The sequence below is a fragment of the Oncorhynchus keta genome, chromosome 2 (assembly GCF_023373465.1).
Source record: "Oncorhynchus keta strain PuntledgeMale-10-30-2019 chromosome 2, Oket_V2, whole genome shotgun sequence".
Taxonomy (NCBI): Eukaryota; Metazoa; Chordata; class Actinopteri; order Salmoniformes; family Salmonidae; genus Oncorhynchus; species Oncorhynchus keta.
The window spans coordinates 13,210,448-13,231,879 of NC_068422.1; the positions used below are offsets into that span (position 1 = coordinate 13,210,448).

A 21,432-nucleotide genomic window follows, 5' to 3' on the forward strand; every position below is an offset into this window, starting at 1 on the left:
ATATGCATACGTATATACTGTACTCTATATCATCGACTGCATCCTTATGTAATACATGTATCACTAGCCACTTTAACAATGCCACTTTTTTTACATACTCATCTCATATGTATATACTGTACTCGATACCATCTACTGTATCTTGCCTATGCTGCTCTGTACCATCATTCATTCATATATCCTTATGTACATATTCTTTATCCCCTTACACTGTGTATAAGACAATAGTTTTGGAATTGTTAGTTAGATTACTTGTTGGTTATTACTGCACTGTCGGAACTAGAAGCACAAGCATTTCGCTACACTCGCATTAACATCTGCTAACCATGTGTATGTGACAAATAAAATTTGATTTTGATTTGATTTTGATTTTTGAACGGTGAGCAAAGGACAAAGAATGCTGAGTTGCATCCAAAGAACACCATGCCTACTGTGAAGCATGGGGGTGGAAACATCATGCTTTGGGGCTGTTTTTCTGCAAAGGGACCAGGACGACTGATCCGTGTAAAGGAAATTTTTAGTGAAAACCTCCTTCCATCAGCAAGGGCGGCAGGGTAACCTAGTGGTTAGAGCGTTGGACAAGTAACCGGAAGGTTACTTGTCCAACGAGGTCAAACCCCCCGAGCTGACAAGGTACAAATCTGTCGTTCTGCCCTTGAACAGGCCTCGCCAGTCTCCAGATCTCAACCCTATAGAAAATCTTTGGAGGGAGTTGAAAGTCTGTGTTGCCCAGCAACAGCCCCAAAACATCACTGCTCTAGAGGAGATCTGCATGGAGGAATGGGCCAAAATACCAGCAACAGTGTGTGAAAACCTTGTGAAGACTTACAGAAAATGTTTGACCTCTGTCATTGCCAACAAAGGGTATATAACAAAGTATTGAGATAAACTTTTGTTATTGACCAAATACTTATTTTCCACCATAATTTGCAAATAAATTCATTAAAAATCCTACAAATTCATTTTCTGGATTTTTGTTTTCTCATTTTGTACCTATGATGAAAATTACAGACCTCATCTTTTTAAGTGGGAGAACTTGCACAATTGGTGGCTGACTAAATACTTTTTTGCCCCACTGTATATGTTCAGGAACGTGGACACCCTGATTGTTGATGTGTTCCCGGTGTTGGACACTCCAGCCAAGCAGGTGATCTGGCAGTTCATCTACCAGCTGTTGACCTACGAGGAGCAGGAACACTGTCAGAGCAAGATTTCACGCTTCCTTGGTTTTAAGACTGCAGGTGGGTCAGCTAGCCATTAGCCACATCTCTCTGCCTGCTTGGAATGGGTCTGTTGTGGGTGAGTGAGTTGAGTTAGAGGTGGGGTCTTGGTCTGGTTATGGTCTCAATGGTTTAGATTTGCATAATAGGTTGTCTTCTCTTCCAAAGTGGGTGATTGCTTTTCATCTTGAGAGACAAGGCTAAGACAGCTAGATATTACCATGACAAGAACTGACGACTAGAGGATATGTTTATTGTTCAGTGGGTGTTTGGGATATTCTGAGATGTTTCCTTTTGTTATTCTAATTCGTCTCTCTCTTTCTGTGTGTGTGTGCGTGTGTGTGTGTGTGTGTGTGTGTGTGTGTGTGTGTGTGTGTGTGTGTGTGTGTGTGTGTGTGTGTGTGTGCAGCAGCAACAGAGCCAGAGCCAGGTGCAGGACAGGAGCACCATAGGAGGAGCAGCTCAGTGCGTGTGTCAGGCACCTCCTACAGAGGCACCGTACGGGAGAGGAGCTCTGATGACTGCATCATCAGAACACACCTGGGAATGGGTACTAAAGTGATCAGCTCAAAAACTATTTGTCTTTATCCTTGATTGGAAGGGTTTCCTCTCAACCATTCACTCCTGGACTAATGGTTCACCTGCTGCTGTTAACAGAGAGCATACACTGAATATACAGAACACTAGGAACACCAATGACATAGACTGGCCAGGTGAATCTAGGTGAAAGCTATGATCCCTTATTAATGTCGCAATCAGTGTAGATGGGGAGGAGACAGGTTAAAGAAGGATTTTTAAGCCTTGAGACAATTGAGACATGGATTGTGTATGTGTGCCGTTCAGAGGCGAATGGGCAATACAAAATATTTAAGTGCCTTTGAATGAGGTATGGTAGTACGTGCCGGGCGCACCGGTTTGTGTCAAGAACGGCAACGCTGCTGTGGTTTTCACGCTCAACAGTTTCCTGTGTGTATCAAGAATGGTCCACCACCCAAAGGACATCCAGTCAACTTGACACGACTGTGGGAAATATAGGAGTCAACATGGGCCAACATTCCTGTGGAACACTTTCAACACCTTGTATAGTCCATACCCAAATTAATTGAGGCTGCTCTGAGGGCAAAGTGTGTGGGGGGTGCAACTCAATATCAGGAAGGTGTCCCTAATGTTTGGTATACCCAGTGTATATCCAAGCCTAGTATTGCATTTATCCCATCTATACTCTCATAGGGCCGAATCTTAACCTGAGAAATGTATACAGTAACTTGGAATTTAGCACAAACTACACATTGACGCCAATGGGAGATTTGTGCAGAAATTCAAGTTACGGGGTGTAGCGTACAGTAGATCTCAAGTTAGGATCCAGACCACGGTTATCAGACTGGACTACAGTCTCTGTTGCGTCTCCATGCTGTTAACTACATTCTGATGCTTCCTGCTGTCTCCTGCTGTCTCCCCTCCTCTCTGGGCAGGAGAGGAGGAGGATGATCATGAATTCTTGTCCCTGTCCTTCATGTGGATGCAGGGATTCATGTGGCTGCACCAGGGAGTGGGAGTGGGACACCCGGAGAGAGACAGTGTGGAGATGGCACCTCCTTCCCAGAATCCCCTGACCTGAATCACGTGGGTATAAAACTGCAACACAATGCTCAGCCATATAGAGCCAGCAGTGCTAGTTATGTGTGTACGCCAGATAACGATGCTTTTGGAAACACTTTATCTGGACGTCAGCTCATGAACCGTCTGAAAACATTAGTATATAGTTATGTTAACGTTTAAAGCAAGACAAATAGGAGGCATGTTGTTTAGGATTTTTACTCAAGGTAAATAATAGTTAAACAAAGTATCTAGTTATGATTCATAAAGTGTTTATAAGCAGACCTTGTGATAAAGAGTTCCCAGTGCTTTGTGCTAATGGCCTGCTCACACCTACGACCCCTAGATGTCAGGAGTGTACACGGAACTGGAGAGTGTGTACACAGGGACGGGTGCCGTGAAGGCCATGCAGCAGAATCACAGTCGCTGCTCTCCACTGACCCAGCCTGACCGAGAGGAGCTGGGACAGACTGACGCCTATGGCCAGTCTCCAGCTCGCTCCTCTCTCAGTCAAGGTAGCACAGGTAACACAGACATACCCACACACACACACACACACACACACACACTGTCGACACGGCAACCACTTGAAGCCAATGGTCCGTCAATTGTAAAGATAACAATAACATTGTCATAAATGTTGTCATTCATGACTTCAAGGATGACAAATAAGATCATTTAAGATGGAACCCATTTTGTTTAAAGAGACTTATTTAGTCACAAAGTTTAAAGAGATTTATTTAGTCACAAAGTCCTCTGTTAGACATCTTTGAAATAATGGAGCGTTTCTTTTCCCCTCCCCAGGGAACCGTAAATCAGGTCTGTCTCTGACATGGAAGGAACCTCTGCCCGACCCTCTGTATGAGTTGTACCACGGGGGAACCATTCCCTCTCCGGGCAGCGCTGACTCCAACCCCTATGTGAGCCTGGAGAGCCCGCCTCCATCCCCCCAGAACTCTGACGACCCCACCAGCCCCCTGTCCAGACGCAGGAAGCTTTTCACCTTCTCCAGACCCCCCCGGAGCAGGGACACTGACAAGTTCCTGGACGCTCTGAGCGAACAGCTGGGACACCGTGTCACTCTGGTGGAAGACTTCCTCCCTGGAGAGAATGACTATGAGGAGGTGAGAGACGGAGACAGTACATGAAGAGATAGTCACTATGAGAAGGTGAGAGACAAAGACAGTATATGAAGAGAGAGTCACTATGAGGAGGTGAGAGATGGAGACAGTAAATTAAGAGACAGTCACTATGAGGAGGAGAGCGACGGAGACAGTACATGAAGAGATAGTCACTATGAGTGGGTGAGAGACGGAGACAGTATATGAAGAGATAGTCACTATGAGGAGGAGAGCGATGGAGACAGTACATGAAGAGATAGTCACTATGAGGGGGTGAGAGATGGAGACAGTATATGAAGAGATAGTCACTATGAGGGGGTGAGAGATGGAGACAGTATATGAAGAGATATTCACTATGAGGAGGAGAGCGACGGAGACAGCATATGATGAGATAGTCACTATGAGGAGGAGAGCGATCTGCTAACGGAGACAGATTTGATTTGAAAGACAGTATATGAAGAGAGAGTCACTATGAGGTGAGAGATATGAAGAGATAGTCACTATGAGGGGGTGAGAGATGGAGACAGTATATGAAGAGATATTCACTATGAGGAGGAGAGCGACGGAGACAGTATATGATGAGATAGTCACTATGGGGGGGTGAGAGATGGAGACAGTATATTAAGAGATAGTCACTATGAGGGGGTGAGAGATGGAGACAGTATATGAAGAGATATTCACTATGAGGAGGAGAGCGACGGAGACAGCATATGATGAGATAGTCACTATGAGGAGGAGAGCGACGGAGACAGTATATGAAGAGATAGTCACCATGAGGAGGTGAGAGATGGAGACAGCATATGATGAGATAGTCACTATGAGGAGCTGAGAGATGGAGACAGTACATGAAGAGATAGTCACTATGAGGAGGAGAGCGACGGAGACAGTATATGAAGAGTTAGTCACTATGAGGAGCTGAGAGATGGAGACAGTAAATTAAGAGATAGTCACTATGAGGGGGTGAGAGATGGAGACAGTATATGAAGAGATAGTCACTATGAGGATGTGAGAGAGCCACTGTGGGCCCAAACACGCAAAAAAAGCAGAAAAAAATACATATTGGACAGAACACACGTTAGGTTATTGTGACACAGCCAGTTGGGTCACTTCGTTGGGTTGTTGATGCTGGATCATTGAGCCATGACCCACCAGGTCAGATCTGAAGACTTAGAGGTGTGGCTTAGTGGGCGAGGCTTTCAAATAGTTATTTTTGGCCACCCATGAGAGTAAATATAAATTCCGGTTCATGTTGTGTTGTACAGTATTGTCATCACATGTTAAGGTTGAGCACTGAGACTTTGTACTCTTACACAAGAGTATGATATGCCTATAAACATATCCCAATGTAGGGAGAGTTACCACGTTATAATATTTAAATAATAATGTTTTTAAATTATATTAAAATATCTAATAAGCAAAGTTATTGAAGGAACATTTTAATTGTATCACGATGTTCGTAATAATGATGGTCGGACTAAGGCGTAGAGTTCCACATACTTTAAATTTATAAAGTGAAACTTAAGCAATTACAAAACAATAAAGAATAAACGAACCATGATGACAATGCTGTGCTAACAGGCAACTAAACATAAACAATATCCCATAACCCACAGGTGGAAAAAATGCTACTTAAATATGATCCCCAATTAGAGACAACGATAACCAGCTGCCTCTAATTGGGAATCATACAAATCACCAACATAGAAAATCAAACCTAGAACCTCAGAAAATATAAACTAGAACAAAAAACCCTATTCACGCCCTGACCTACTCTACCATAAAAATACAGGTTTTCTATGGTCAGGACGTGACACTACCCCCCTCCAAATGTGCGGACTCCGACCGCAAAACCTGAAACAAAAAAGGGAGGGTTGGGGGGGGTGTCTAGTGTCGGTGGCGGCTCTGGTGCGGGACGAAGTACCCGCTCATCATCAAATGTATTTATAAAGCCTTTTTTACATCGGCCGATGTCACCAAGTGCAGTACAGAAACAGTCTATGTTATGGAAAGAGCAGGTGTCCTTAATGTTTTGTACACTCAGTATATATTGTGTCCAGCCATAGACCCAGGCTGAACACTGTGCCTGGACTGGACCTAGGCGCAGGGGAAAGCTCCTGCCATGGAGCGGGACTGGACGCTATGCCTGGACTTGGCACCAACGTCGAAGAAGACTCTGGCCTTGGAGCTGGACTGGACGGCGTGCTTAGACTGGGTATCGGCGCAGGGGAAGGCTCCGGCCATGGATCTGGAGGTTCCGGACCGTGGAGCGCGAGGGCTCCTGCGAGGGCTCCTGCGAGGGCTCACAGTCCGGAGCCTCTGGCGACGATCTACAGTCCGGAGCCTCCGGCGACGATCGACGGTCCGGAGTCCCTGGCGACGATCTAAGGTCCGGAGTTCCCGGCGACGATCTACGGTCCGGAGTCCCAGACGACGATCTACGGTCCGGTTCCTCCGGCGACGATTCATGGTCCGGAGCCTCTGGCGACGATTCAGGGTCCGGTTCCTCCAGCGACGATCCACAGCCAGGAGCCCCCGGCGATGATCCACAGTCTGGAGCATCCGGCGATGATTCACGGTCCGGTTCCTCTGGCGATGACCCATGGTGTCCGGTTCTTCCGGCAACGAGCCACTGTCCGGTTCCTCCGATGACATGTTCATGAGCGGAGTGGGTACTTTGCCCCGCACCGGAACTGCCCCCGACGGTAGATGCCCACCCAGACCCTCCCCTATTGACTCAGGTTTTGAGGCCGGAGTCCGCACCTTTGGGGGTGGGGGGGGTACTGTCACGCCCTGACCATAGAGAGCTTTTATTCTCTATGTTGGTTCGGTCTGGGTGTGATTTAAGGGTGGGTTATCTCGGTGAATGATATTTATATGTTGACCTAGTATGGTTCCCAATCAAAGGCAGCTGTTTATCGTTGTCTCTGATTGGGGATCATATTTAGGTAGCCATTTTCCCATTGTGCTTTGTGGGATCTTGTCTATGCCTGTGAGCATTATAGTAGCTTCAGGGTTCGTTTGTTCGTTTTTTTGTTTTGTTCTTTAAAGTTTTCTGTTCCAAAATAAAGTATGCAAACATACCACGCAGCATCTTGGTCCACTCTAGTTGGACTAGTAACTGAAAGGTTGCAAGTTCAAATCCCCAAGCTGACAAGGTATAAATCTGTCGTTCTGCCCCTGAACAGGCAGTTAACCCACTGTTCCTAGGCCGTCATTGAAAATAAGAATTTGTTCTTAACTGACTTGCCTAGTTAAATAAAGGTAAAATAGAAAATAGATAACAAAAACTCCTTATAACGATCGTGACATATTTGCAGTGTACAAACTTAACATGATGAACAGGAACAACATTTACTATCACGGGTGGCTAAGAATACCTATCTGCAAGCCAAGCCACCAATAGGTCACACCCACTGAAAATAACATGATCACCCAAATATGATCCAACATGTGTTCTGTCCACTATTTAGCCAGCACTGGGTGGTTTTTAACCCAGCATTTTTAAAATTGTACCAGATCAAATTCATTGAGTGCAGAAACAGTCATGTCCAACAAGTTATTCAATTATCTACAGTACAGTATAAGAAATCTGATGTTTACTAACATGATACAGACGGTACAGTAAATGTAGTTGTTATTGCGTGAACAGATATTTATGGGGATGGTTTCCATGGTTTCTGAAGAAAAGCAGTGCATATGAATAGGAAATGATTACATGCATTAATCGCTGTACAATGAAGGTTGATTATAAGGTGTGTCTGAAGAATGGTTACAAGATGTAAATCAGATGACATGGTGCGTCTGATTAGAAGGCGTGAGACTGATGATTATCTGCTGTGTCCAGATGAGTTTCCAGGATGAGCAGGAGGTGAGCTACCTCCCCCGCCAGCTGAGCAGTGCCAGCAGTGAGGACATCAGCAGCAATGATGAGGCCACCTCCCCCACCTACTCCTCCGGGTCAGAACACATCCCCATCCCCCCACCCCCGCAGAGCGCCCCACCACCCCCGCCCTTGCCCACCCCCTTACCCCCGCCACCCTTCGGCTTCTCCGACCACCTCCCCATTACCCCTGTCCTCTCCCACTTCTCCCCCGAACACATCCCTCGGGCGCGCATGTCCTTCCAGCCGCAGCACCCCATCATCCCCCCTCCCCCGCCTCCTCCACGGGCCTTCATGTACAACAGGCCGTCCCTACACAAGGTGCTGCCAACCAGAGATGAGCTACAGGGCTGTGTCCACCACCAGGCTACTCAGATGACTCTCCCCCTGGGCCCTCGCTACTCTCCCCAGCCCTCTCGCCCCAGGAACCTGCCCCGCCAGGCCAGCCAGCCTCAGCCCCTGACCCAGCCCATCCTGTGTCCCCAGCCCTCCCCTCAGCCCAACAGGCAAAGCCAGCTCGCCCTCCAGAGGCACCACCAGCTTCACCACCAGCCCTACCAGCCCCAGCTGAGCCACAGCCTTCCCCCTAAAGCCCCTCACCTGTCCCAGCCCCAAAGTCACCCTCCCCAACCCCTCACTCACAGACCTATGAGACCCCCATCTCAGTGTCAGAGCTCCAGAAACACAAGGTCCCCCCACCGCCCCCTCCACCACTGCCTCCCCCCTGCGACCCACCTCCACTGCCCAATTCCAGTCCCTGTGCTGGGGACACCAACCACATGAGTGTGAAGAGACTGCGCTGGGAGCAGGTGGAGAACTCTGAGGGAACCATCTGGGGACAGGCATGTGTCGAGTCTATTGTACTAACCCTGAACCTGGAATCAGTACTGTTTGTTGTTGTTGTGTTAAGAAATGTATTGACAGATGAGCTACTTTGTCTGCTTTAGCTTGGAGAGGACCCCGACTATGACAAACTGAGTGACATGGTGAAGTATCTCGATCTAGAGATGCACTTTGGTACCCAACGGAGTTCCAGTAAGTTTTTATTCTGATCTCTTCATCAAACATCTCATCTCATAGTCATATCATATCATGTATTCATATCACTGGTTCTGTTGATAACATGTTTAAATATTGTCCTCATAGTCAGATTGTGTATCTTTATTTAACAGGGAGTCCCATTGAGACCATGGTCTCTTTTGCCAGGGAACACTGCATATAATTATATAACAATATAATTATTTGGTTTCATAGCTGTGGAAGAGTACATTGCTTTCATTAATTCAACATGACTTGTTTTGTGTTTCATGGTGTCAGTGTATTGCTGATTTTCCATGTTGTTCTTATGCCTTCACAGCTCACCAAGTTGTCCCATGGAGTCTACTAAGCACGTCTATTCACCTGCTCATCAAATGCATTCTCCATAAAGCACCACCTACCATCCCCTCTCTTCTCTCATTACCTGTCCACCTTTAGTGCCTGTTAGTGTTTCCAACCCTGGTGCCTGGAGAGCAGCATCCTTACACTGTGATTAAATGTGTCAGTATCTCTTCCAGAGCCAGCCTTCCTGCCCGAGAGCTTTAAAAAGAAAGACGTGGTGGAGATTCTGTCTCATAAGAAAGCCTACAACGCCTGTGAGTATGACCCTGGCCTTGGTCCCCAGGGATCTGAACCATGACTATCACGATCGTTAGCATGAGTGGACCAAGGTGCAGCGTGGTAGGCGTACATTTTACTTTATTAAATGATCACCGAACAAAAACAACAAAGTACCAAACTAAACGTGATCCCTAAGGATCTGAACCATGACCCTGGCCTTGGTCCCCAGGGATCTGAACCATGACCCTGGCCTTGGTCCCTAGGGATCTGAACCATGACCCTGGCCTTGGTCTCCAGGGATCTGAACCATGACCCTGGCCTTGGTCCCCAGGGATCTGAACCATGACCCTGGCCTTGGTCCCCAGGGATCTGAACCATGACCCTGGCCTTGGTCCCTAGGGATCTGAACCATGACCCTGGCCTTGGTCTCCAGGGATCTGTCGCTAGGGGGATCTGAACCATGACCCTGGCCTTGGTCCCAAGGGATCTGAACCATGACCCTGGCCTTGGTCCCCAGGGATCTGAACCATGACCCTGGCCTTGGTCCCCAGGGATCTGAACCATGACCCTGGCCTTGGTCCCCAGGGATCTGAACCATGACCCTGGCCTTGGTCCCCAGGGATCTGAACCATGACCCTGGCCTTGGTCCCAGGGATCTGAACCATGACCCTGGCCTTGGTCCCCAGGGATCTGAACCATGACCCTGGCCTTGGTCCCAAGGGATCTGAACCATGACCCTGGCCTTGGTCCCCAGGGATCTGAACCATGACCCTGGCCTTGGTCCCCAGGGGAACCATGACCCTGGCCTTGGTCCCCAGGGATCTGAACCATGACCCTGGCCTTGGTCCCCAGGGATCTGACCCTGGCCTTGGTCCCCAGGGATCTGAACCATGACTATCACGATCGTTAGAATGAGTGGACCAAGGTGCAGCGTGGTAGGTGTACATTTTACTTTATTAAATGATCACCGAACAAAAACAACAAAGTACCAAACTAAACGTGATCCCTAAGGATCTGAACCATGACCCTGGCCTTGGTCTCCAGGGATCTGAACCATGACCCTGGCCTTGGTCCCCAGGGATCTGAACCATGACCCTGGCCTTGGTCCCAGGGGGACCCTGGCCTTGGAGGGACCATGACCCTGGCCTTGGTCCCCAGGGATCTGAACCATGACCCTGGCCTTGGTCCCCAGGGATCTGAACCATGACCCTGGCCTTGGTCTCCAGGGATCTGAACCATGACCCTGGCCTGGCCTTGAACCATGTCCCCAGGGATCTGAACCATGACCCTGGCCTTGGTCCTGAACCATGACCCTGGCCTTGGTCCCCAGGGATCTGAACCATGACCCTGGCCTTGGTCTCCAGGGATCTGAACCATGACCCTGGCCTTGGCCAGGGATCTGAACCATGACCCTGGCCTTGGTCCCTAGGGATCTGAACCATGACCCTGGCCTTGGTCCCCAGGGATCTGAACCATGACCCTGGCCTTGGTCCCAAGGGATCTGAACCATGACCCTGGCCTCCCCCAGGGATCTGAACCATGACCCTGGCCTTGGTCCCCAGGGATCTGAACCATGACCCTGGCCTTGGTCCCCAGGGATCTGAACCATGACCCTGGCCTTGGTCCCCAGGGATCTGAACCATGACCCTGGCCTTGGTCCCAGGGACCCTGGCCTGGTCCCCAGGGATCTGAACCATGACCCTGGCCTTGAACCATGACCCTGGCCAGGGATCTGAACCATGACCCTGGCCTTGGTCCCCAGGGATCTGAACCATGACCCTGGCCTTGGTCCCCAGGGATCTGAACCATGACCCTGGCCTTGGTCCCCAGGGATCTGAACCATGACCCTGGCCTTGGTCCCCAGGGATCTGAACCATGACCCTGGCCTTGGTCCCCAGGGATCTGAACCATGACCCTGGCCTTGGTCCCCAGGGATCTGAACCATGACTATCACGATCGTTAGAATGAGTGGACCAAGGTGCAGCGTGGTAGGCGTACATTTTACTTTATTAAATGATCACCGAACAAAAACAACAAAGTACCAAGGATCTGAACCATGACCCTGGCCTTGGTCTCCAGGGATCTGAACCATGACCCTGGCCTTGGTCCCCAGGGATCTGAACCATGACCCTGGCCTGGCCTTGGACCCTGGCCTTGGTCCCAGGGATCTGAACCATGACCCTGGCCTTGGTCCCCAGGGATCCAGGGATCTGAACCATGACCCTGGCCTTGGTCCCCAGGGATCTGAACCATGTGGCCCCAGGGATCTGAACCATGACCCTGGCCTTGGTCCCCAGGGATCTGAACCATGACCCTGGCCTTGGTCCCCAGGGATCTGAACCATGACCCTGGCCTTGGTCTCCAGGGATCTGAACCATGACCCTGGCCTTGGTCCCCAGGGATCTGAACCATGACCCTGGCCTTGGTCCCCAGGAGGGATCTGAACCATGACCCTGGCCTTGGTCCCCAGGGATCTGAACCATGACCCTGGCCTTGGTCCCCAGGGATCTGAACCATGACCCTGGCCTTGGTGGCCCCAGGGATCTGAACCATGACCCTGGCCTTGGTCCCCAGGGATCTGAACCATGACCCTGGCCTTGGTCCCCAGGGATCTGAACCATGACCCTGGCCTTGGTCCCCAGGGATCTGAACCATGACCCTGGCCTTGGTGATCACCGAACAAAAACAACAAAGTACCAAACACGTGGGATCTGAACCATGACCCTGGCCTTGGTCCCCAGGGATCTGAACCATGACCCTGGCCTTGGTCCCCAGGGATCTGAACCATGACCCTGGCCTTGGTCTCCAGGGATCTGAACCATGACCCTGGCCTTGGTCCCAGGGATCTGAACCATGACCCTGGCCTTGGTCTAGGGATCTGAACCATGACCCTGGCCTTGGTCCCCAGGGATCTGAACCATGACCCTGGCCTTGGTCCCCAGGGATCTGAACCATGACCCTGGCCTTGGTCCCAAGGGATCTGAACCATGACCCTGGCCTTGGTCCCCAGGGATCTGAACCATGACCCTGGCCTTGGTCCCCAGGGATCTGAACCATGACCCTGGCCTTGGTCCCCAGGGATCTGAACCATGACCCTGGCCTTGGTCCCCAGGGATCTGAACCATGACCCTGGCCTTGGTCCCCAGGGATCTGAACCATGACCCTGGCCTTGGTCCCCAGGGATCTGAACCATGACCCTGGCCTTGGTCCCCAGGGATCTGAACCATGACCCTGGCCTTGGTCCCCAGGGATCTGAACCATGACCCTGGCCTTGGTCCCCAGGGATCTGAACCATGACCCTGGCCTTGGTCCCCAGGGATCTGAACCATGACCCTGGCCTTGGTCCCTAGGGATCTGAACCATGACCCTGGCCTTGGTCCCCAGGGATCTGAACCATGACCCTGGCCTTGGTCCCAAGGGATCTGAACCATGACCCTGGCCTTGGTCCCCCTGGCCTTGGTCCCCAGGGATCTGAACCATGACCCTGGCCTTGGTCCCCAGGGATCTGAAATATGACCCTGGCCTTGGCCCCCAGGAACCTTTATCTCAATGATTTGAATAGACTCTCTATTGAATATACTCTCTATCTATTCAGGTGACTCTGAGATTCAAACACAGGTGTTCTGATTTCTACAGAAACTTGTTGTTTATCAATGAAAGTTTGTTTTTATTGTATATGACTGTTTTGTGTGGACCCCATAAAGAGTATCAGTTGCTAATGTAACAGCTAACGGGGTCAAAATAAACCATTTTAAACTGGGTGGTTCAAGCCCTGAATGCTGATTGTCTGACAGCTGTGGTATATCATACTCGTATACCACGGTATGACAAAACATTTATTTTACTGCTCTAATTACGTTGTTAACCAGTTTATAATAGCGATTAGGCTCCTCTGGGGTATGTCCTATATGACCAATTGATCAATAGACCTCCACGTTGCGTTGTGTCTAAGAACAGCCCTTATCCGTGGTATTTTGGCCATATTGCCTTATTGCTTAAATAAACCTGCTCTCCTCCATCCCTTTATTCCACGCCTCCTCTAACCAGCCATCCTGATCGCTCACCTGAAGCTGTCTCCAGGTGAGCTGCGCCAGGTGCTGATGACTATGAGCACAGACAGACTGGAGCCAGCCCACATCAAGCAGCTGCTGCTCTACGCCCCCGATGACCAGGAAGTCAAACAGTACCAATGCTTCGACCAGAACTCTGCCAAACTCAGTGACCCTGACCAGTTTGTCCTGCAGGTAACTGAGACACTGTTGTGTCAATGTTTCCCAAATGGTGGGTCGGAACCACATATTGGCCCAGCCAGTCCCTCTAGGCCAGGGATCATCAACTAGATTCAGCCGCAGACCGATTTGGTTGGGGGGCTGGAACATAATTACAAATAATTTGTAGACTGCAAATTAACCGCAAGAATATATAAACAGATATATTATTTGACTAAAACATGATCATTTCAAACCTTGCTTACATTTATATGTGATCATGTGTCCCTCTATTATGGATGGAAATACTTTGGGAACAGAGTTCCAGAAAACCAAATAAAACCAGTTGGGGATCCTGGTCTAGAATGAGGCTAGAATGTTTAAAAAAATACATTTCAGTATTTTACTGAATACTATACACTCTTAGAAAAAAGGTTTCCAAACGGGTTCTTCAGCTATCCCCATAGGAGAACCATTTTGGTTCCAGGTAGAACCCTTTTGGGTTCCATGTAGAACCCTCTGTGGAAAGAATTCTACATAGAACCCAAAAGGGTTATACCTGGAACCAAAAAGGGTTCTTCAAGGGTTCTCCTATGGGGACAGCCAAACAGTTTTAGGTTCTAGATAGCACCAGATAGCAATAGTAACAGTATTTTTCGAGTTCATAATCTGTGTGTGCCCAGATGCTGATGGTCCCTGAGTATAAGACTCGTCTGCGGAGCCTCCATTTTAAGACAGCCCTGCAGGAGAAGACAGAGGAGATGAAGGCTGGATACGAATGGATCTACAGGGCCTCGATAGAACTCAGGAGCAGCAAGAAACTGGCCAAGATCCTCGAGGTAATACAACTACTGTAACTCGCACTCCCTGAGAGTGGAATACAGTAGCTTAATGGTTGAGAAATGGCAAACAGCTCTCTTGTTTATTTCCTATTATTTATGTGTCTCTGCTGTCATAATCTAAGGTTATTAAAGAAGATGCATTGTGTGTAAAATCATATAGGATAAGGTAATAAGATACAGACTCAGAGGTATGCATAATGTGGTGATCGTGTGGTGTTACCGGTAAACTGTTTCTAAACCTCTGTTTCTGTCTACAGTTTGTGCTGGCAATGGGGAATTACCTGAACAATGGTCAACCCAAGACAAACAAAACCACTGGCTTTAAGATCAACTTTCTCACTGAGGTATGAATGGATGTTCATTCTCTAACTGATTATGCTTTAGCCTCATTTGTCTTTTTGGGATTTGTGTTGTCTTTGCCTTGGAGTTAATCTCTTTCTAATGCCAAATTCTATCTCACCTTCCTTCTTACAGCTCAGCACCACTAAAACGGTGGATGGTAAATCCACCTTCCTCCACATTCTTGCCAAATCGCTATGCCAACACTTCCCAGAACTGTTGAACTTTGCCAGGGACCTCACAACCGTGCCACTCGCAGCCAAAGGTACAGTAAGACAACACCACACAATGCTCTTTACATGGCTCTGTCCGTCAGCAGGACTCTGAGGTTCATGTGCAGAATGCATTAGTTCCATTTAGTACATTACAATATGTACTACAAGTCATGTCCTTATCAGTTTCCTGATAATCAGTTTCCTGATAGTTACTTTTCGATATTCAGATATGCCTTTCAGCAGTTATCTCATAAGACTGAAACACTACAACATTTATAATGAATGGCATTGACATTTGACACTATGCATTGGATTTATCTCATACAAATCAAATCAAATCCAACTTTATTTGCCACATGCGCCGAATACAACAAGTGTAGACTTTACCGTGAAATGCTTACTTACAAGCCCTTAACCAACAGTGCAGTTCAAGAAGAAGAATGTATTTACCAAGAAGGATAAAATTAAAAGTAACACAATAAGAATAACAATAACGAGGCTATATAGCGAGGCTATAACGAGGCTATAACGAGGCTATATACAGGGGGCACCGGTACCGGTGCCCCCTGTAAATTGTTCGGTGTAGCTGTGTACAAATTGTACAAGTCATACTGCATGGTTTTCTCTTGACATTTCTCTGCAGTGAATCAGCGTAACCTGACAGCTGAGCTGGCTGACCTTCACTCCACCATCCAGGACATCAGGACAGCCTGTCAGAAGATCCCAGCCACGGCCGAGGATCACTTCGCTGCCGTCATGAGTGTATCCTTCCATCAACAACAAAGCCCTTCACAACACAACATTTCACGCGAACAGTAACACACTGTAGTAGTAATTACACTGTAATAGTCTGCATGTTGGGAATGTGCTCGTAAGTAAGCATTTCACAGTAAAGTCTACACCTGTTGTATTCAGTGTAATGGGCAAATAAAATGTGATTTAATTTAATTACACCATTGGTCAGTATGTTACTAGTCAGAATGTGTCACTGTGCTTCGAATGGTCTGACAGTTGACAGTTTGACCCTTGACCCTGAAGATAAAGGGTTTCCTGGAGAACAGTCACCCAGCGGTTCAGTCTCTGGACTCTCTGCAGCTGAGAGCCATGGACGAGTTCACTAAGGTGGCCTCTTACTTCGGAGAGGACAGCAAGGTCACCTCCACTGAGGGCTTCTTCGCCATTTTTGCTGAGTTTACTTCCAAGTTTGAGGTGAACCAGTAGCCATAGTGATGCCCTTCACAGGTCTCTGACCGCACAATTTGACAGCATTCAAATGCGTCTGTGACTCAAGTACAATGATTGGTTCTGTTTTCATGTACGATAATTGGTCCTGTTTTCCAGAGAGCACTGAATGAGACCCAGGCCACTGAGAACCCCTGCAGCCCCAGAGTGCCCTCTCCCCTGGCCTGGTAGAGACTGGATAGCTCCTCTGCTCTCATCAACCAAAGTCCCAAGACAACACAAAGAAACAGTCACAACTACTGGGACACAAACAACATGATCTTCAACACTGCGGAATGCCGTAGGGCCAGGAGTTCTTCCTGACCATGTGATCTGACCAAAAGAACTCTCATCCAAAGGGTCCAGAGTTTCTCCTGGGAAGGTCAAGTAGCTCTATATGTTCAGATAACATGAGTATATATTTTATATTGGATTGTATTAAATTGAAAGTATAATGAAATTGGAAAGATAAAGCATAGATGTACTGCCAAAATAAAGGAAACACCAACATAAAGTGTTTTAATAGGGCATTGGGCCACCATGAACCAGAACAGCTTCAATGCACCTTGGCATAAATTCTACAAGTTGTTATAACTATATTTTGAGGGATGCTACACCATTCTTCCATGAGAAATTCATTATTTTGGTGTTTTGTTGAAGGTTGTGGAAAACGCTGTCTCTGGTGCTGCTCCAGAATCTCCCATAAGTATTCAATTGAGTTTTGATCTGGTGACTGAGAGTGACACACACACACACACACACACACACACACACACACACACACACACACACTTTAGCCACGGTAGTCGTAATAATGGGCAACTGGGAATTTTTGTACATGACCCTAAGCATGATGGGATGTTAATTGCTTAATTAACTCAGGAACCACACCTGTGTGGAAGCATCTGCTTTCAGTATACTTTGTATCCCTCATTTACTCAAGTGTTTCCTTCATTTTGGCAGTTGCCTGTATATGTAAATGACCATGACATTTTAGATGGCTGATAGTCAGAATTTTATCTAGAACTGGGCGCTATTTTTACAGATGGACTTGATCTGCCTACAACAGAAACACATAATCACTGCCTCGTAGATTGTGATGATAGAATGCAGTATAAACCTACCTTGAAGCATTACATTGGCATGACAAACGTACTGTGAATTGTTATTACAATATTTAGAGGCTTTCTGGTGCCAATGTAATGGCAGTCATCCTAACATTTGGCATTTCAAAACATGCTCTGGGCAGGGGCAACAAAAAGAATACCACTCTCCTAAGTGTATTAAAAGTGTTTTACAGTATGAGGAGCATATGGGAAATATGAGGGTTAACCCACTGGGGCTAATATATGAATAGCTGCTAACTGAAAGACATCAATCCATGTTAGCATTGAGTGGTCCAGGTGGCTCTTGCGGTCACTGGGGTTGTTACTGATGATCTGTCCATTCCACTGCCATAACTTTCACCTGTATCAACAGTCTTGTTTTAGAACAAATATTCACTGTTTGCTAGTGTGCATTTAAAGCTGTTTTGAATGTATTTCTTGCATTTCTACTTTCCCTCCATAATTCCTTTTCACATATACATTTCAGTCAGAGCTGCCATCATGAAGATACAAACATATTGATTTACAGACCTGTTGTACCAGGCAATGTGTCATCATGTTAAAAAAGACTGCTACATATTTAAATCTTGCCACAAGTGCAGTACAGTTTTATGACAAGCATTTGCATGTTGCTGTCTATAGGTGTTGTTTTGTGTTAAAATTATTGTACATCTGGATTTATTTACTTTTATTGTATTCTCACAAGTTGGGTCTAAAATGTAGACCTAGTATAACTCTAGATCAATTTAAGTTTGTTAATGTATTTAAATGTTCATTTTGTATAGCCTAAGTGTGTTTTGTCTATGTTTTCATTGATATTAATGGAGTACTCTGTATAGTTCAAAAAGTATTGACTTTTTATGTTGGCCATGTGGTTGCTTCTGGATCAGTTGTACTTGTTTTGGATCTGTAAAAATACATAAATGCTTGACAAATAAACTGCCTGATACCCACGAGCTTCTTCGGAGCCAGAGACGAACATGGACTGGACCAAATTAACTGAAGTTTGTCGCGTGGTGGTGCAATTGCCATAGCAACGGGAAAATGGCAGTAAATCCTTTGTCATCATCTCTACCTGGCAGCGTCAATTCGTATTTCAACGCCTACAAAAACTCGCTTTTTGCCGATGTCGAAAAACAGAAAACAACCTGCAAAGTAAGGCTGAAGATGGCGCGCTAACATACAAATGTGGGGTCATGATCAGCATCCCTTCAATTAATTAAGGTTTTTAGCAGTGAGCGCGTCTAACATCAGCTTGTTTCTGTCTTTTGTGTTTGCAGAAACGTTTTATCCACAGACTGGTGTATGTAGCAACTAGAAAGCTAAACGCTGACGATAAACAGAGTGCAATTGCAGGTAAAAAAGAAAAAAAAAAAAAGGTCAAATCTTTCGGGAGAATGAGTTACTCACTGTCGTGATTGTCTTCATTCCAGAATACTATGAGCAATTTTTGTCGAAATTCCAGAAAAACACACAGACTGAGAAAGTCACTGGCATACTGCTATTATATCCCAAAAGTATCATTCATTTGATGGAGGTATGTGGATAATTAACACTTTTACCTTGCTTACAAGTGTTGGTGTATCATCTATAATAGCCTGTTGCTATTTGTATTATTAAAATAATTTATTTGGTTTTAGTCCTCTTCAGAAGTTCTCCACATGATTCTGGAAGATCTGAATGACATGGAGAAAAGCCCAAAGTAAGATTTCCTCTGACTCCTCCCCATCGGAACATATGGTCCTTGCTTTGCTCTGATATCTTGACTGGGTGTTTTTGGCCCAGCTGCCCACTGAAGGAGGTGCGTATCCTGGTGGTGTCTCATTGTGTGCTGAGACGTATGTTCCCGTTGTGGGGCTACCGCTTCGTGACGCTGCCCCTCAGCCTCCAGGACCCCAACCCACAGACCCAGCCCGTTGAGACCCTAGTCCCAGACAGCCTGGCCATGATCTACAAGATGTGTGTGTGTCTACTAAAACACAGGGTAAAGGAGATGCTTAATACTGTTGGTGGTGAATGTCCACGTCTTTGTTGCATGTCTGTACATGCCAATCTTAAGACAAATCCATCCTTTCCTTTGTAAGGTATTTTGATATTATACAAAGCCCTCCACATAAGAATAGTATAGGCCTGTTGGTATAGTGAATAGTGTCAGGCCTGTTGGTGTTTGTGTGGTATTTGTTCACTGTGTGTGTTGTTCTATAGGGTAGCTGTTCAGTGTGTGTGTGTGCGTTATTCTATAGGGTAGCTGTTCAGTGTGTGTGTGTTGTTCTTTAGAGTAGCTGTTCAGTGTGTGTGTTGTTCTATAGGGTAGCTGTTCAGTGTGTGTGTGTTGTTCTTTAGAGTAGCTGTTCAGTGTGTGTGTTGTTCTATAGTGTAGCTGTTCAGTGTATGTGTGTTGTTCATTAGAGTAGCTGTTCAGTGTGTGTGTTGTTCTATAGGGTAGGTGTTCAGTGTGTGTGTGTTGTTCTTTAGAGTAGCTGTTCAGTGTGTGTGTTGTTCTATAGGGTAGCTGTTCAGTGTGTGTGTTGTTCTATAGGGTAGCTGTTCAGTGTATGTGTGTTGTTCTTTAGAGTAGCTGTTCAGTGCGTGTTATGTTGCTCTACAGCAAGGGTGGGCAACTCCAGTTTTCCAGGGCCTCATTGTTGTCACACTTCTTCTCCATCCCTACCAAACACAGGTGATTAATCTAATTGCATTCTAAACTGAAGATCATGATTAGGTGATTGGAGTCAGGTGTGTTGTTGTGACACCAATCAGGCCCTCAAGGACTGGAATTGCCCATCCCTGCTCTATAGGGTAGCTGATCAGTGTGTGTTATGTTGCTCTATAGCAGGGGTATTCAACTCTTACCCTATGATTTTGTTGTTGTATTTTACTCCCTTTTTCAATCTTGTCTCATCACTGCAACTCCCCAATGGGGTGGAGAGAGGCGAAGGTCGAGTCATGCATCCTCCGAAACATAACCCGCCAAGCCACGTCTCTTAACACCCGCCTGCATAACCTGGAAGCCAGCTGCACCAATGTGTTGGAGAAAACACCGTTCAACTGATGACCGTTGTCAGCCTGCAGGTGCCCGGCCCACCACAAGGAGTCGCTAGAGCGCGATGAGCCAAGTAAAGGCCTCCGGGCCAAACCCTCCCCTAACCTGGACGACGCTGGGCCAATTGTGCGCCACCCTATGGGACTCCCGGTCATGGACGGTTGTGACATAGCCTGGGATTGAACCCGGGTCTGTAGTGACGACTTAGAACGCTGCGCCACTCGGGTGGCTGGTGTCCCAGGTCTAAATCAGTCAATCAAACAATGAAAAAATGTAGTAGAACTGACTTCGAGGTCCCAAGTTGTTTGAGGGTTCTAGCTGTTCAGTGTGTGTGTGTGATGTTCTATAGGCTAGCTGTTCAGTGTGTGTGTGTGCGCTGTTCTATAGGGTAGCTGTTCAGTGTGTGTGTGCTGTTCTATAGGGTACCTGTTCAGTGTGTGCGCTGTTCTATAGGGTAGCTGTTCAGTGTGTGTGTGTATGTGTGTTACAGGGTAGCTGTTCAGTGTGTGTGTGTGTGTGTGTGTTATAGGGTAGCTGTTCAGTGTGTGTGTGTGTGTTATAGGATAGCGGTTCAGGCCAGGAAGATCAGGAGCAGGCTCTTCGGTTAGAGGAGGATACAGTCATCTACCTCTGTCAGAGTGCAGTGCTGCACTCCCCATCCACCTTCCTACAAACCTACACCAAGGCTACCAACATCCTCATGGATTCCGGTAATTGCTTTGTGTGCGTTTTATCTAGGGCTAGATCCACATTATAGCGCGATTGAAATTTAAAGGTAATTGCCGATTTGAGCTGACATATGCAGTAACATTGCCTTTAAATGTAAATCACACTAGCGCAGGGCTTCCGCGATCCGGATTGAATGTAGACCTGTCTGGAGTCAAAATCATCAAAATAAATGTTATATTATTTTAGAAATCGTGTGGCCGACACACCGCAGACTTTACTGGTAGCAGGAGAATGAAGAAATGACTACTAGACAATCGTCCTCCCATCAGTAACACTAAATAAAGCATTTCCTTACTGTGTATCTGCATGTATG

The 21,432-nt window shown here is 47.0% G+C and overlaps 1 protein-coding gene across 1 annotated transcript in view; it reads left to right on the top strand.

Moving 5' to 3' along the window:
• LOC118360984 (delphilin-like) overlaps positions 1-21,420 on the top strand; it is a 40,949-nt gene extending 19,529 nt beyond the window's left edge. The window contains 20 exon segments of the mRNA XM_052472300.1: positions 1,090-1,241; positions 1,630-1,770; positions 2,746-2,843; positions 3,163-3,340; positions 3,621-3,940; positions 7,782-8,447; positions 8,450-8,659; positions 8,765-8,852; positions 9,374-9,451; positions 13,464-13,660; positions 14,308-14,463; positions 14,724-14,810; positions 14,941-15,070; positions 15,664-15,782; positions 16,065-16,229; positions 16,362-18,502; positions 18,628-18,703; positions 18,781-18,884; positions 18,988-19,049; positions 19,133-21,420. Of these exon segments, the coding sequence (XP_052328260.1) occupies positions 1,090-1,241; positions 1,630-1,770; positions 2,746-2,843; positions 3,163-3,340; positions 3,621-3,940; positions 7,782-8,447; positions 8,450-8,659; positions 8,765-8,852; positions 9,374-9,451; positions 13,464-13,660; positions 14,308-14,463; positions 14,724-14,810; positions 14,941-15,070; positions 15,664-15,782; positions 16,065-16,229; positions 16,362-16,433 (2,857 nt within the window). The 3' untranslated portion in view covers positions 16,434-18,502; positions 18,628-18,703; positions 18,781-18,884; positions 18,988-19,049; positions 19,133-21,420.
• Positions 21,421-21,432: the final 12 nt, after the last annotated feature.